This window comes from Lottia gigantea, assembly GCF_000327385.1.
Source record: "Lottia gigantea unplaced genomic scaffold LOTGIsca_10, whole genome shotgun sequence".
Lineage (NCBI taxonomy): Eukaryota > Metazoa > Mollusca > Gastropoda > Lottiidae > Lottia > Lottia gigantea.
The window spans coordinates 3,943,878-3,961,011 of record NW_008706747.1 but is presented as its reverse complement, the minus strand read 5'-3'; the positions used below and the strand labels follow the sequence as shown (position 1 = coordinate 3,961,011).

Sequence of the window (17,134 nt, the reverse complement as noted above, 5' to 3'; positions counted from 1 at the left end):
TTACAAACAAGTTTTATGAAAGTCTTGATTCCATCGTTCAATCCCAGTTTTAATAGAACTTAGATTATCTTTCATATCTCCTTCCCTTTGTTTCAACGCCAGATTAAAATCTTCAATCAAGTCTCGCCAATCTTCTACATGTGTCTGGATGATAGTGAGTAATTCTGTGTCTTTATCACTCAGTAGAATTGTAAAATGGTGGGCTAGTTTAGCCCAGGCTTTCTCGCTGACATGAAGTCGTTTGGCGGTGGTTAGTTGACATTCTTCTGTTACCTACAAGATAAATTCAAAGGGTTTGAAGCTGTTACTAAGATGACTAAAAGAAGTTCTTTACTTTACAGGAGATTTAGCTTGCATCACACTGTGAAAAAAAGAAAAGAATAGCAATTTGGAGCTTAAAATTCAAAAATTTACGCGCTTTGGAAATCTCTCCAGACTTTTCACCCAATGTATGATTCACACTGAGCTAACCTTGTGCCTAGAGATAGTATTTGGTTTTATAACCCCTACCTTCGAAGTTAGACTAAATTACACTGAGATATCATTTTGCCAAACTATATATTTATTTTCACATCTTTGGTGTTGATACACAAAAAACCTCCTTGCCCAAATATAGCAGTCTCTATAACCAACATGAACTGTTCTGTAACATGTCTCAACTGCCAGAATTTTGAGTTCTTCGAAACACCACTATTATTAATAGCCCTGGTACAACTCTTGGCCCACATCACTATCGAACTGTATCTGTACTTAACAATTCATGTGAGACAACTCTTAGCTTACAGTTTTCAATCATCACTTACCTTCATGGCTAGGCTGTAAGCAGCTGTACTCCACAGTTCTCGTTCAGACGTTAAAGTTGAGACCTGTTGTTCTAGTCTTTGACGTTGTAGTTCGTATAAATCGTGATATTCAGACAACAGGCTGGCATTCTTTTGAGCTTCTGATAATGCATATTTTAACTGAAAAAGTCCAAAGTTTATGAATGCAACTTGGATGCAAAATAAAGAAAATATTTTGCCAAATATTTTAAAATGAAATTGAATGGAGTTTTATGTTGTACCATTCTCTAATGTTTTTTAAGGCTTTATAAAGCAATGTGCCTATTTTTTTTTTAATTCTGACTCTATTGAACAGTTTTGCATTTAAATTTTTTTTCCTTTTTTCATGGCAGCCATAAAAGAATGTAGAAAAATTTTTGACACAACAAATGGCGAATTCATTAAACTGAAATAGTTAAAATAAAATGGCTTACATCTTCCTGAGCCTTTTGAGCCTCCTTGGTTACTCTGATGTCATGCTCTTTAATTTCAGTTAATTCACTAAAAAGTTAAAAAATAACAAATAAATATAAATATTTACTAAACGATTTAGCGGCCGCTTTACTCTCCACATAATTGCATCAAATATTTAAACGAGCAGCTAGTGAAGTGGTCATTACCAAGTGACATCACATAACATTAACGTAATACACTTTAAATCATATTACTTCCTGGCATAGGTACTATTGTACTCAGTGTTCGAGGGATTAACCCAGCTTGGAGTTCAGGCTATGCGATGTTTATTTTATTCACACTCAGAGTTAAAAGGGGTAAAAGAGATTTAGATACAGACCTTGTTAAGATACTGATAGTTGTTTTAAATCTCATCAGTTCCTCTGTTAATCTTCTATCTAAAGCTCTCTGTGCCATCACCTCTTCATGCAAACTGAAAGCAAAAAAATAATTAAGAACAATACTGATGCATGCAAAAATATGCATTAAAACTTTCAAACTTTGCATGCCTAAAAATCAATGAATATTCAAAAACATAATTATAACAGAGTTATGCCCATTTAATCATCACAAATAAGTGATAAATTGGACCTGGACCTCTAGACCTTGAGTGAGCATCTAACTCACTGAGTCCTGCAGCCCCACTTTCAGGCTATAGAGCAAACGCCTAACTCTCTGGCCATCGCAGCTCTTAAATGCTTAGAACCAATTCAATGCTTTGGAATTTAGTGAGTTAATAACACAGTTTTAAAAATATAATTCTGATTATACCTTTTTATCTGTGAGGGAATTCTGTTTAACAGATCACTGTATTTTTTACGTAACGTGGCCAATAATTCACCTCTTTCAGCACACTCCACGCTTGTCTACAATTAGTTTATCAAATATATTGACGTAAGAGCTTACAATGTATAGACACAATTTTATGGATCAAAAATAAAAACTGCCCAAATATATATATATATATATATTGCTTATCACTTATTATCATTATGTGCCTGAGAAACATGTCGAAACGAAAGCTCTGAAATGTTGTTTCATTTAAAGAAATAATATAAATGTGCCATCTTTTGTTGGTATATACATGTATATCCTATTCTGCTGATAATTTCCTAGTGATTGGAATATCAGCATCAAAACAGTACTGATTTATGTCATCAAAAGTTCAATGCAAACTGAAGAACTTGATAATCTAAAAATATTCAACGAGCCTTACCTGTCTAATTAGTTCATGAAAAACAACATTATAAATATTCTGTTCTTTTTTAATCAATTCCAGTAAATTATGCATCTGTAAGAAATCATCCTCGCCATAATTAGTCCTCAAAATATCCATTTTAGGTTGAAATACAATCAAACAAAGCTTTAAAGTTGGGGATAGTGATCTCGTGAAACACAGGTCAAGACTGGCATTGCCTGTTTCGCAAATTTTTTAAGCTAAGATAAAATCCAGATTTTTAGAAATACACTTATTTGATTGGTTAATACAGCTAGATTTGAAATGATTGACCAATCAAAAGACAAATGCAACAAAAGTGAATGAACAAATAATAGATGTCATTGACAAGTGTTTTAATAAGAATTCTTCCTAATTAATAGAGCTAATTAATCTAAAGTGTGAAAAATAAATTTTGACAGTCGTGTTATTGACACAAACATAAATTGACATGCAAGTGAATTACTGTAGTCTGCTATAAAATACACAAACATTCAAAGTCAATCATTATATTTTGCATACATTTGATCTACAATTGAATGAGCATGTATGATGTGAAAAAAATGTGGTTTTTGGGTGTCCCAAAAGTCCCAAGGATACCCAATGCACATGCATTCCTCTTCAGTTTCATGTTTACCTTTTAAAAGTATAGCTGATAAAAATATACAAGGATGATGATTAAAATGAAAAATCTAAATGATAGCAGCAGAAAATAAAAAATCTTTGTCAATAGAAATACACAATATTCAGGGGTAGATATGGTCTCCATATGGTCATTAAGCTACATAAAGTAAATGGCGGCTATTTTAGAAAAAGTGCAGGCTATAATTCTGTAGAAATGGGGAGCTATACGGGTCATGTCTATCTTTTGAAGTATAAAGATTTTGGGGGAGAGGCTAGGGACCTGAGTGGGCCCTTTGAAACTTACGTTCTTGAGGTTTAAAGATATTAGGGGAGAGGTTACCTGAGTGGACTTTGACTCTGAAATATGAAGGCTAAAGATATCAGGGGAGGGGCTAAGTAAAAATTGGGGGAGGGGCTACGTACCTGAGTGGGCCCTCTAACATCAACATCTGTATCATTAGCCCCTATCTTTTCCAACAAATCATCTAAAACTTTCTTCAACTGTAAGACTTCATAACGACTTGTTGGTTTCCTACAAAATCAATACCTCACTCGTGTTAGGTAAGTGATAGGCTAAAATTTTCAATTATAGGGAAACCTTAATAGCACAGCAGTTGTTAATTGATTTTTTTCTGTAAGGTGAGTTGGCTCACTTTTAATGCAAAGATCCAATCCATAAGAATTATAAATTGTTCTCATATCAAGCTGTCATACCTAAACTAGGAAAATTAAAAATATAACTTACATAGAGGGGAAAACCATCAGATGTTTCTCATGATCTTCAATATGAGTACTGTATTTACTGTCAATAACAACAAATATGTAAAAACTTGAAGATAAATGATATTTCGTTTGAAGTAAACTTATGTAATTAGGTTCACTAAGTAAGGCACCCTTGGGACCATAGTAAATGATTGGTGTTATAATGGCGTTAACATAAACTGGTATTCTGTTGTGTTCGCTTATCGCTACACTAACAACAAAGACGGTCTAAATCTCACAGTAACAATATTGACTACAGGATTTAGCGAGATGTCGTCTATTGACAACTTGGAACCCCAATGACGTTACTGTAGGGTATGACGTGAATATCGACCAATCAACGCCAAGATAACAATAGCTCTACCCGTTCCTTCAGTGCGTAGCTTTAAATGGAATGGGGGACCAGTTTTAAAAGGGTGACTTCAAAATAGAAAAAAATCATTGTACTTATTTTCTGTCATAAAATTATATTGTTATTTAAAAAGATTGCTAACTTACTCTTCATGGAATTCAATACCCAATACACCTTTATTTTTAACAATATGATATTCTTCTGGTACCAGAGTGTCAGGAAGCTGTAATGGCTATAATTGGGAATAGATTATAGTTGTCTAAATATTTGCTCTACCAGTAATCAATTTCAGTATTGGTGTACTTATTGTTTATTTTCAAGGCTCTTTGTGTCAGTGTTGATTGAATTCACGAATCTGCTAGAGCAGCTTAGGCTCCGCCCACTTAGATACAGTTGTTAATCACCATACAAAATAACTCTCTCTCCAATCTTTCTAGATATCTTTCATCTGTATTACAAGTAAGGCACCCAAACCTCAATACCATTTTATCACATATACACGAGTCATTAAAATTTATATTTCATTTATGACACACCCTTTGTCGCTTTGTTGTTTGTAGGTAAAACATGGCAGCTGATTGGTCAATATTCAGCTGTCAATCATTCTCGCAGATCAGTGAATGTGAGATTTGCGATTTGTTGAAATTATCTCAGAATTTCTTTTGTAAATGGAAAATACATTTACCTGTTTCGGTTTTTCCTCAAAATCATTTCTAATGACACTACCATCAATGTTATCTGGACGTTCTAGTGTTGGGTTAGTAAGTGGTACGTCATACAGGAATGATATATCTCTAGAAAAGACAAAATAAGGTTTTCACCATTTTTGGACAAGCTCAAATATACCTGGTCATTAGAATAGTCTCAGTAAATTAGCATGAACTTATTTATTACCTTATTAATTAACTTATAATTTTTTTTTTAAGTTTACTATATGTTATTTCAAGAAATACTATAAGGGTCGATATTTGCATTTGTTTAGAAAAACATTTGAATTCCGCTCTACAGACTAAATCACCTACGATTTCTTTCGATATTTGTGGCTTAGTTTAACCCTAAATTCCAACATTTCTTATATATACACCAGAAGACCCTAAAAAAGAAAAAAAAGAAAAGAAGATCCAATTACTTACTTGCCAGCACCACAAATACAGGTGGTAGAATTTGTTAAATGTTTGAATTTATCTCGACGTTTATAGTTCCAGACATTACTTGGAATCGGCCGAGACTGTACCTGAAAATAGGTCGCAGAAAATATTAAGAATTTTCAATCAATGAAATACACTAAATATATATAAAGATGCAAGAAGTTATGTTTGATTTTCTCTGAAGATATTCCAGGATTTTTCGTTGTTGATCTGCAAAGACAATGGACTTACAGTAGAAGTGTTCAGATTCCGTAATTTAGGGGCAGGACCCAGTTTATCCCTGGGGGGTGGAGGCTGTGTCAGGGCAAATAAAACATCATCAGGTAAAAAATCATTCTGAAGAGATGTTGGTAGAGGTTTATTTTTATCAACTTGATTTTTACTGTTACGAATTTCTGGTAAAAAATCTGAAAAAGGAATCAAAAATATGTGGATTAAATTTCTGAAGTGAAAATTGGCTTTTGGACAGAGGAAGGATGTAAAGTTCTATAAGATGTCTGGTCATTTGAGACGATGTTTTCTACTGGTCACATAATTATGTGATAGCCTATATACCTAAGTGAAGTGACTTCACATAATGTTAATGTTATAAGCTTTCAAATTACTTGGATTAAGATTATTGAACTTAATATAGCGCTCATTAATGCTCTAACATAAGCATTCAATGGCGCTTTAGAAGGTGTACAAAGTTATATTTTATTTAAACTCAAGGTTCAAAGGATTAAGGTAAAATAAGGTGACTTACTGTCTTTTAGGACCATAGATAGAGGTGAATTAGTACTAGATCTGGGGGGTTGGGGAGTTGGGGTAGGTACCGCCATCGTTGAATTACCACTCATCTTATCTCTTCTTAGTCTTTACTTCTTCTCTTTTATTTAACAGTTTCTCATCTCCAGATTGCTAATGCTACTAGGCTACCCCTGAGATATATCACAATGCATTCTGTCAGAATAATGAATATGGAACTTTAGACCCAGAAGTCACTCTTCCAAAAAAGCACTGGCAAAGGTTGCAAGCAGTTTAAATGGTTTGTCAATTTCGCAAATTTTACTTAGCCAATCTGTCAAAATGTAATTTGAATTGAGTTTTTTGAGAAACGAAAATAACAAAATCGAAATATCTTGTCTAAATCTTTAAATATTGAAAGAAACAGCCTTGTCAACTTACAAGAATAGCAAATCAGTCGGATACTTAAAAGAAAACTCGGAAAATTTTAAAGCAGTCGAAATTTAGGGAAGAAAACAGCAAAGATTACCTGTTGACAGAATATTAGCTCCATTCGGCAGCCATTTTAGTTTACATGTCGTCATTAGAAACGGAAGCGGAAATGGAATTTTGTAAACAAGAAAGATGGCTGCCTTGAAGAAGCACGTGGGTACATTAGACACAGAAGTTGAGGAATTACTAAAGAAATATCGTGAACTTGAGTTGGATAAAGAGACAAATAAGGTGAGAAAGTTCTGTCCTTTTGAAAATTTTCAAATTCATGGATGTAGGTGTTGCGATTTTCATTAAAATCACCAAGAATTTCTTTGTTTGCAAAATGTAGATTTTCTACTTTCAATTTATCAGTAGTCTATGCTAGTTTGATTTTGAAAATTGTAAGAATTGATTGACCTGTCAGTTGAATTAGACTGAATTACAATTATTAACAGTATTGAATTTCAAAATTAGTGACAGGCCGATTCTTCGACTTCACAGCTCTTGCTGTGGTGTGGCTTAATACTTCTTGCCAATGAGTAGACTATTAATAAGGGGAAACTACTAGACCCAAAACTAAACGCCCAGCTAGGAGATGACATTTCAAATTGCTAGCGACAGTGCTTTGTGTTTACACATATCTATCGCACAATAACGCATTTTCTTTCATTTCAGATAAAATGTTGTCTATCTGGACACGAGATGCCGTCAACCGAGCTAGCCATCACAACCTACATCAGTGGTAAAAAATTCCTGAAATTAAAGGCACAGAGTGATTACAACTATGATGAACATGCTGATCATCTTGTACCAAGTACCAAAAAATTTCATGAGTAAGTTACCATTGACTTGATTTCGTTTAGGGTGGGGCACCCCCAGTGGGTTTGATACTGGTGTACCTGGTACATCGGGAATTTGGTTTCTCCCCTTATAGAGATGGAGGGTTGAGGTAAAAAAGCATTCATGCAATTGAATAACACAGTAATCTAACCTAAGATTTCACAAATATTTTGACATGGTTTTATTAACCTGTATTAAACTAAGTCCACTACCCTTCGTTTTGAGGACGTGGAAATGAGATTGGTGGCATTTAAATCTGACCAATCAGATCGGTAGAACAGAAATGAGGTCATGTAAACAAAACACGTTTGCCGGTTCAATTCTGTACCGTACATATTCATCAAAATATGTAATGTTTGTTTTGTTTACGTTTCTAGACAAAGCGTCATAACGAGTGCTTTGTTTTGATTGGCTCATATTTGCTACCATTACAGTAGGGCCAATTTTGTTTGGACAATATTTAGCTATGAATACGTAATTTTTGTAACTTGTATTATATTTCAGGAAGCACCTGTATTGTAGACTGACTCAGATTCATGTTAATCATACACCTAAAGATATTGATAGACATATTAACGGTAGAAAATTTAAACGTGCATTACGAGAATGTAAGTTTAAGACTCAATTTATTTCCACTTGGCATTGAATCATCTATTGGATCAGTGGATCTCTAAACCTCTGTGACACTCTCTGACCAAATCCGAAAAAAACCTCAGTTCCGGTACTAAGGATTTGAACCTCAAAACAAAATCCAAAATAACAGCAATACCACAGTAACAGGAAATGAACTGTTCATATAGATTGAATTGCAAGGGGATTGAGTGCCATGGGTTCAAATCCTTTTCAGGGTAAGAAAAATTCTGAAGCCATTGTAATTGCTTTCGAGAGTCAGTCCTATATCTTGGAATGTATTTTTATCTCGCGATTCATTATTTTGATTCATAGTTTTGTTTAGTAAGTAAGTATTATTAGCTTTATCAAATTGATCTGTAAGAATCTTTGCAGCTTTTTGCCAAACTTAGACTAAACAATATTTGTTAATATATTTTTAATTTTTTGCAGGGAAAAGGTGTCAAGAAACTGGAGAAAAATTTAAACCTTTTGGAAATTTACAGAAACAGCAGCAACAAAATGACGAGGATAACATGTCAGACAATGACGAGAAATTTTCAATGTTTGGTAATTTACCAACAAAAGGTTCAAAGGTTAAGAATCCTGTGGCTGTCTCTGCCAGTGCTGTTGGGGATGGAGGATTTCTGGATATAGATTCTGATGACGATGACAGGCCTGTGAATGATGATGATGATTTTTCAGATTTATATCCAGAAGAAGGTAGGGCAAAAACTAGAGCTCATCTCATGTTGCTGCCTCATGTTTCAGATACACAATCCTCATCAGGACAGTTAGTTTTATAAAGGGAAACACTTTGTCCTGAGGATTGTGTATCTGAAACAGCAACATGAGATGAGCTCTTGTCAATTAGCTAACATTAAGTCCTATATTGGAAAGTTCACTTCCATTTCTAAAACTAGCTGTCCTGATGAGGATTGTATATCTGAAAATTGTGTCAGCAACATGAGATGAGCTCAAGTCAATTAGCTTACATTAAGTCCTATATTGGAAAGTTCACTTCCATTTCTAAAACTAGCTATCCTGATGAGGATTGTGTATCTGAAACATGTGTCAGTAGTATGAGATGAGCTCTAGTCAATCAGCTAACATTAGAAAGTTAACCTCCATTTCTAAAACTAGCTGTCCTGATGAGGATTGTATGTCTGAAACATGTGTAAGCAGTAAGAGATAAGCTCTAGTCTATTAGCTAACATTAAGTCCTATATTGGAAAGTTCACTTCCATTTCTAAAACTAGCTGTCCTGATGAGGATTGTATATCTGAAACATGTCTCAACAGCATGAGATGAGCTCTTGTCAATTAGCTAACATTAAGTCCAATATTGGAAAGTTCACTTCCATTTCTAAAACTAGCTGTCCTGATGAGGATTGTGTATCTGAAACGTGTGTCAGCTTCTTTGTCAAGACTGATTTTCCATTTAACCTAATCTTAAAATTATTTTTTTTTATTTTAGAAGACGGAAATGAAAAAGAGGATGATGGTGGGGGGTCAGATTTTGATTTTGATGAAATGGAGGTGACACAAAAACAGGCTGTCGAAGATAAACCTAAAAAACTCAGCAAAACTTTAAATGTAAGTAATTATTTTAACTTAAAGGGATTGTAAAGATGTTTATAAACTTTTTATTCAGAAGTTTGTCCTCTTTAAAATGTCCAACTAGGTAGTTGTTGGTAGATGACAAGTTAACGTTCGTTTCCAGCAGATGCTGATATCGCAAACTAGGTAGTTGTTGGTAGATGACAAGTTAACGTTCGTTTCCAGCAGATGATGATATCGCAAACTAGGTAGTTGTAGGTAGTTGTTGGTAGATGACAAGTTAACGTTCGCTTCCAGCAGATGCTGATATCGCAAACTAGGTAGTTGTTGGTAGATGACAAGTTAACGTTCGCTTCCAGTGGATGCTGATATCACAAACTAGGTTGATGTTGGTAGATGACAAGTTAACGGTCGCTTCCAGTGGATGCTGATATCACAAACTAGGTAGTTGTTGGTAGATGACAAGTTAACGTTCGCTTCCAGCTAACTGATATCACAGACTAGGTAGTTGTTGGTAGATGACAAGTTAACGTTCGCTTCCAGTGGATGCTGATATCACAGACTAGGTAGTTGTTGGTAGATGACAAGTTAACGTTCGCTTCCAGTGGATGCTGATATCGCAAACTAGGTAGTTGTTGGTAGATGACAAGTTAACGTTCGCTTCCAGTGGATGCTGATATCACAAACTAGGTAGTTGTTGGTAGATGACAAGTTAACGGTCGCTTCCAGTGGATGCTGATATCACAAACTAGGTTGTTGTTGGTAGATGACAAGTTAACGGTTGCTTCCAGTGGATGCTGATATCACAGATTAGGTAGTTGTTGGTAGATGACAAGTTAACGTTCGCTTCCAGCTAACTGATATCACAAACTAGGTAGTTGTTGGTAGATGACAAGTTAACGTTCACTTCCAGCTAACTGATATCACAGACTAGGTAGTTGTTGGTAGATGACAAGTTAACGTTCGCTTCCAGTGGATGCTGATATCACAGACTAGGTAGTTGTTGGTAGATGACAAGTTAACGTTCGCTTCCAGCTAACTGATATCACAAACTAGGTAGTTGTTGGTAGATGACAAGTTAACGTTCGCTTCCAGTGGATGCTGATATCACAGACTAGGTAGTTGTTGGTAGATGACAAGTTAACGGTCGCTTCCAGTGGATGCTGATATCACAAACTAGGTAGTTGTTGGTAGATGACAAGTTAACGGTCGCTTCCAGCTAGCTGATATCACAGACTAGGTAGTTGTTGGTAGATGACAAGTTAACGGTCGCTTCCAGTGGATGCTGATATCACAAACTAGGTAGTTGTTGGTAGATGACAAGTTAACGGTCGCTTCCAGTGGATGCTGATATCACAAACTGGGCAGTTGTTGGTAGATGACAAGTTAACGTTCGCTTCCAGCTAACTGATATCACAAACTAGGTAGTTGTTGGTAGTCGTAGTAGTTGGTAGTTGGATTGGTTCAAATTGGATGATTCTGTGTTGTTGGTTTGGTCGTTGATACTGAGAACTGGTCAGGTCGAATGAATGTCAAGTCAAACTTCATACTTATACCTTGACTGCCATTGCCACAGCAATTTGATTGGATTGTATGCCTGCGCTTAAATACAGCCAATCAGAGCACTGGATAGAAATGTTGTAAACATTATGGCTATGTTAAGACTTTCTGTCTGGACCTATGATTGTCTGTATTTGCTTGTATTACAATCCAATCAAATCCCTTAATTAACATTCGTAAAGCTGGGCATATTTTTTTATGGCCTTGTGTGTCTTCCTGTTGATTTCAAATTTGGAAATTATTTTTTCTATTTTAGGGTAAAAAACACAAATTGCCATTACCACAGAAGAAAAAAGTGAAACGACTAAAATCAAGTTGAATGTTTTTTCTTGTTGATATTAAATGTATTTGTTTTATGAATAAAATAGTTAATGTATCTTGTATAATGTTTGAATTTCAATTAATTATTTATCTTATCAATCTCTTCAGAGGCAATAATATGAATTTATTGCTATGGAAACCTCTTTGTAAGACGTATTACTTCTTCACAATGTCAAGCAATTATGACCATGTATCACAGGAGTTTGTAATTTGATTGATTTGATTTGATTGGATTGTATGCTGGGAATACAGCCAATCAGAATCCTTAACAGAAAGTCTATTAATGATATGACATAATATTTACTGTCTTTCTGTCGAGAAATATGATTGGCTGTATTCGTTGGCATACAATCCAATCAAATCGCTGCATTGCGTGATACAGTAAAGGTGGCTATTACAGTCAAGGTATAAGTATGAAGTTTTTAATAACTTGACATTGTGAAGATAGCAGTATTGTTATGTTATGTATATGATGGTGAGCTGTGAACACTATCACTGATTAGCTCAGCTAAAAAAAAACTTCCCGTTTTTGAGACTAGAGAATCAAACAAATCTGTCCCCTTAATAAACAATATTTGCTTTGTAACCTCTCAGGGTAGCTTTCTTCCAGTGGAACTGGGGATACAAATAGGGGGCAGAATGATTTCTTTATCCTTGAAAGCTTGTAGTTCGTTGTTGATTTGGGTTTTTGAGTGCCAATTTTCTGATGGTTTCATAAATATACAACTGAATCTATATCTATTTATAGATTTTCATTGTTCAACACTTCAAGAAAGTTCATATTTAAGATTTATCACTACATTTTATTAAAAAACTTAGCAAAATAGCAAATAACAATAAAAAAATTCTATCAAAATATAATTCTAGTAGAAAAATATAAGTATATAAAAATATAACAGGATGGAAACTGTTTTTAGTTGATAACAATAACAAGTGTACAATATTACACAATAAAATATAAACTTGATAATTTGTACAACTGATGTGTGAAAACAAAGATCAACACTTTAAGAAAGTTCATATTTAAGATTTATCACTACATTTTATCAAAAACTTAGCAAAATAGCAAATAACAATAAAAAATTCTATCAAAATATAATTCTAGTAGAAAAATATAAGTATATAATAATATTGATATAACTGGATGGAAACTGTTTTTAGTTGGTAACAATAACAAGTGTACAATATTACACAATAAAATATAAACTTGATAATTTGTACTGTAACTGATATATGTGAAAAGTAGGTAAGTTGGTAAAAATATGCTGTGTAATTTTGAGTTTATCAATATCTTATATATATAAAGAATAAACATTTCTAAACAGAATAAATAGCATCCTGGTGTTTTTATATCTCAAGTTAACCTTATATATAATGTCATAAACCATGAGAATATAATTCTCAATCAAACTTAAACAATCTAATAACAAACAAAAAAATATAACAATAAGCTATGGTTATCTAGGACTATAAAAAACTATGTTATAATTATTATAATGATATAAACCAAGAGAATATAATTCTCAATCAAACTTAAACAATCTAATAACAAACTAAAAAATATAACAATAAGCTATGGTTATCTAGGACTATAAAAAACTATGTTATAATTATTATAATGATATAAACCAAGAGAATATAATTCTCAATCAAACTTAAACAATCTAATAACAAACTAAAAAATATAACAATAAGCTATGGTTATCTAGGACTATAAAAAACTATGTTATAATTATTATAATGATATAAACCAAGAGAATATAATTCTCAATCAAACTTAAACAATCTAATAACAAACTAAAAAATATAACAATAAGCTATGGTTATCTAGGACTATAAAAAACTATGTTATAATTATTATAATGATATAAACCAAGAGAATATAATTCTCAATCAAACTTAAACAATCTAATAACAAACTAAAAAATATAACAATAAGCTATGTTTATCTAGGACTATAAAAAGTAAAATAACAAATATTATACTGTTACATGTTTAGAGAGTTATAATTCTCAATCAAACTAATACAATTTAATAACAGACAGTTCACTACACTATGTTATATATACTGTTATTATAACATGTTTAGAGAGTTATAATTCTCTATCAAACTAATACAATTTAATAACAGACAGTTCACTACACTATGTTATATATACTGTTATTATAACATGTTTAGAGAGTTATAATTCTCTATCAAACTAATACAATTTAATAACAGACAGTTCACTACACTATGTTATATATACTGTTATTATAACATGTTTAGAGAGTTATAATTCTCTATCAAACTAATACAATTTAATAACAAACAGTTCACTACACTATGTTATATATACTGTTATTATGACATGTTTAGAGAGTTATAATTCTCTATCAAACTAATACAATTTAATAACAGACAGTTCACTACACTATGTTATATATACTGTTATTATAACATGTTTAGAGAGTTATAATTCTCTATCAAACTAATACAATTTAATAACAGACAGTTCACTACACTATGTTATATATACTGTTATTATGACATGTTTAGAGAGTTATAATTCTCTATCAAACTAATACAATTTAATAACAGACAGTTCACTACACTATGTTATATATACTGTTATTATAACATGTTTAGAGAGTTATAATTCTCTATCAAACTAATACAATTTAATAACAGACAGTTCACTACACTATGTTATATATACTGTTATTATAACATGTTTAGAGAATCTATATTGTCTGTGGGTCTTTTTGGTGACATTTCAACTCTTGTTTCATCTCTGGAAGTATAGTCTGCAGATTCTTTTAACAGTTTATCATTTACTCCATTTCAATTCAATTCAACTGTAATGTAACGAAAAATTAAATCTTTAAATGGTTGATTGGTTTCACAAATCACATTGAAAAATTTGAGAATATTCTGTAATTTAACTCGATAGCCTCATTAATCATTTAGTGTTTTATAGGTATCAAAAGTTAAGCCAAATTTTGCTTTAAAAAATTCTCAAAATCTACCAATCCCAAATTGGATCGTAGCAACTCCTATAAAATGTGACCTTTTGTGTCTAGCTCTACACGTGCCAATATCTGGGTATATGTTTTACCAATAACGGGTCTGTTAAATACACAATATCTGAGTTAAGTAAGAAAGCCAAGCGTGCATGGTTCTGTATCGAGAACAACATTTGTACGCCCGACAGTCTCCCAACAAAAACCCTCTTGAAGCTGTATAAAAGCGTCGTTAAACAAATTGGTGCTGATATTTGGGGAGGGGACGTTGCCAAATCAAAAAAAGTCAGGTTTGAAAATTGGTTAGTTACCATAAAAATTGCTAAATCTATATTAGAATTACCTAGAAAGTCATCAAATATTGGAGCTTTGTATAAATTCTCACGTTTTCCAATTCAAACTGATATTTATCTCCGTATGATCTTATATCTAAAAAGACTACTTGACCCCCAAAACTCAATTTAAAAACCCTCTTTTATACTCTGCCATGACTGATGATCTGTCCATTCAAAATTCCTGGACTCAGACTGTACTAAATCTGATTGATATTTTTAATATCAAAATCAATTAATCCTCAAAATGTATTAGATCAACCATTGAAGACTATTTCGAAACGATTTAAGCTGCCTCCATTCATGGGGAATATAGCAAATTACGAACTTATGCCAAAGTCAAATCCTTTATTTCTACCTTTTCTCTAAAAAAAAAACCCAAACGAATATCAATGAGTGACCATTCTTTGAAAATAGAGAGAGGTCGGTACAGACATGTCCCTGTAAATAATAGAATATGTCAACACTGTGATCTTAATCAGGTTGAAGATGAACATCAGTCAGCTCCGAGAGAAATATTTAACTCCCATTTTTTATAAATTATACAAATTTATACCCATCCCTTCATATTATATTAGACCCACCATCTTTTATAGCAAAAGACATTTCTCGTTTTGTGTTGTTTGCTTTTAATGAATGTAAAAAGGGACCAAGATATCTTTACTGTGTTTTCTATATTTTGTATTATTGATATTTTGATGTATATTCTGCATGTATTATAACTATATTATATCTATATTCATTTAATCTTTTCACTTTATTATACTGTTTTATGTTTGTTATCAGGCTATAAGGAACTATGATACCTGTATATTGTTTTATATATTAAGTACCATTGTTATTTTATCTATTCTGCATGTATCATCATATATCTATACTAAATCTATATTCAATATTCTTTTCACATAATTATACTGTTTATATTTGTATGCTGCCCACAATGGGCGTATATACAATAAATCTTATCTTATCTTATCCCATCTGTAATGGGTAGGGCCAGACTACTTTTAAAAGTTTTTCTGAATAGAAATCAATATGAGAATTTGTCCACTCCATGAATTCTATAAAATGGATTAAATCGCCATCTGAACTGAAGGTTCATTTTACAACATTCTTCAGTCTCCAATCAGAACACCCCCTAACCCCATCCCCCCTAACATCTGACCTTGAATAAAATTTCAACCAACCTTCTGTACTTTCTTCAGGTGCAACACTATTATATTCATTTTTCTTTTCTGAAAAAAAATCAAACATTATTTCAATTATAATTATCAACTATTTCATTAGAACAAAAAAAAGATTTTACATTTCCTCATCTGTAATTTATAAACCAGATATATTGTTTTGCTTTTTCATATTTTAACTGTCTGTCATTGCAAGCCTCCTTCTCCAATCTAATAAAAAATTTTAACAAGAAAGCTGGATTTTAATTCTGACAAGCTAGTTAGATACAGACATGTTTCAGAGTTCTTGATTTCATCTCCAAATTATTGAATGTGATTTTCAATCAAGTAATTTATTATCTAAATACAGATGAAGTTTGTAATAACTTGACATTGTGAAGATGAAGTTTGTAATAGCTTGACATTGTAAAGATGAAGTTTGTAATAGCTTGACATTATGAAGATGTAGTTTGTAATAGCTTGACATTGTGAAGATGAAGTTTGTAATAGCTTGACATTGTGAAGATGAAGTTTGTAATAGATTGACATTGTGAAGATGAAGTTTGTAATAACTTGACATTGTGAAGATGAAGTTTGTAATAGCTTGACATTGTGAAGATGAAGTTTGTAATAGCTTGACATTGTGAAGATGAAGTTTGTAATAGCTTGACATTGTAAAGATGAAGTTTGTAATAACTTGACATTGTGAAGATGAAGTTTGTAATAGCTTGACATTGTGAAGAAGAAGTTAGTAATAGCTTGACATTGTGAAGATGTAGTTAGTAATAGCTTGACATTATGAAGATGAAGTTTGTAATAGCTTGATATTGTGAAGATGTAGTTTGTAAAAGCTTGACATTGTGAAGATGAAGTTTGTAATAGCTTGACATTGTGAAGATAAAGTTTGTAATAGCTTGACATTGTGAAGATGAAGTTTGTAATAACTTGACATTGTGAAGATGAAGTTTGTAATAGCTTGACATTGTGAAGATGAGGTTTGTGATAACTTGACATTGTGAAGATGAGGTTTGTAATCGCTTGACATTGTGAAGATGAAGTTTGTAATAGCTTGACATTGTGAAGATGAAGTTTGTAATAGCTTGACATTGTAAAGATGAAGTTTGTAATAACTTGACATTGTGAAGATGAAGTTTGTAATAGCTTGACATGG

At 32.6% G+C, this 17,134-nt stretch overlaps 3 protein-coding genes across 3 annotated transcripts in view; 1 reads left to right on the top strand and 2 right to left on the bottom strand.

Moving 5' to 3' along the window:
• On the bottom strand, positions 1 to 5,778 carry LOTGIDRAFT_109702 (hypothetical protein; the record flags this gene model as incomplete). Its single annotated transcript, XM_009046251.1, has 12 exons — positions 1 to 273; positions 804 to 962; positions 1,256 to 1,322; positions 1,615 to 1,707; positions 2,046 to 2,140; positions 2,491 to 2,565; positions 3,538 to 3,646; positions 3,860 to 3,916; positions 4,375 to 4,460; positions 4,914 to 5,022; positions 5,362 to 5,456; positions 5,608 to 5,778. Coding segments are annotated over 12 exons (1,389 nt in total), but the record flags the coding sequence as incomplete, so codon positions are not given.
• Positions 5,779 to 6,723: 945 nt separating this feature from the next.
• On the top strand, positions 6,724 to 11,526 carry LOTGIDRAFT_230039 (hypothetical protein; the record flags this gene model as incomplete). The annotated part of the gene is made up of 6 exons (XM_009046250.1): positions 6,724 to 6,825; positions 7,252 to 7,409; positions 7,921 to 8,024; positions 8,479 to 8,748; positions 9,502 to 9,620; positions 11,401 to 11,526. 6 exons carry the CDS (start codon positions 6,727 to 6,729, stop codon positions 11,461 to 11,463), a joined length of 813 nt encoding a protein of 270 aa, XP_009044498.1. The 3' UTR covers positions 11,464 to 11,526.
• A 4,246-nt stretch (positions 11,527 to 15,772) lies between these two features.
• LOTGIDRAFT_230038 (hypothetical protein) overlaps positions 15,773 to 17,134 on the bottom strand; it is a gene marked incomplete at both ends in the record, with an annotated part of 23,389 nt that continues 22,027 nt past the window's right edge. Inside the window, 2 exons of the mRNA XM_009046249.1 lie at positions 15,773 to 15,861; positions 15,988 to 16,035. Of these exons, the coding sequence (XP_009044497.1) occupies positions 15,773 to 15,861; positions 15,988 to 16,035 (137 nt within the window). The remainder of the gene's footprint in view (positions 15,862 to 15,987; positions 16,036 to 17,134) is intronic.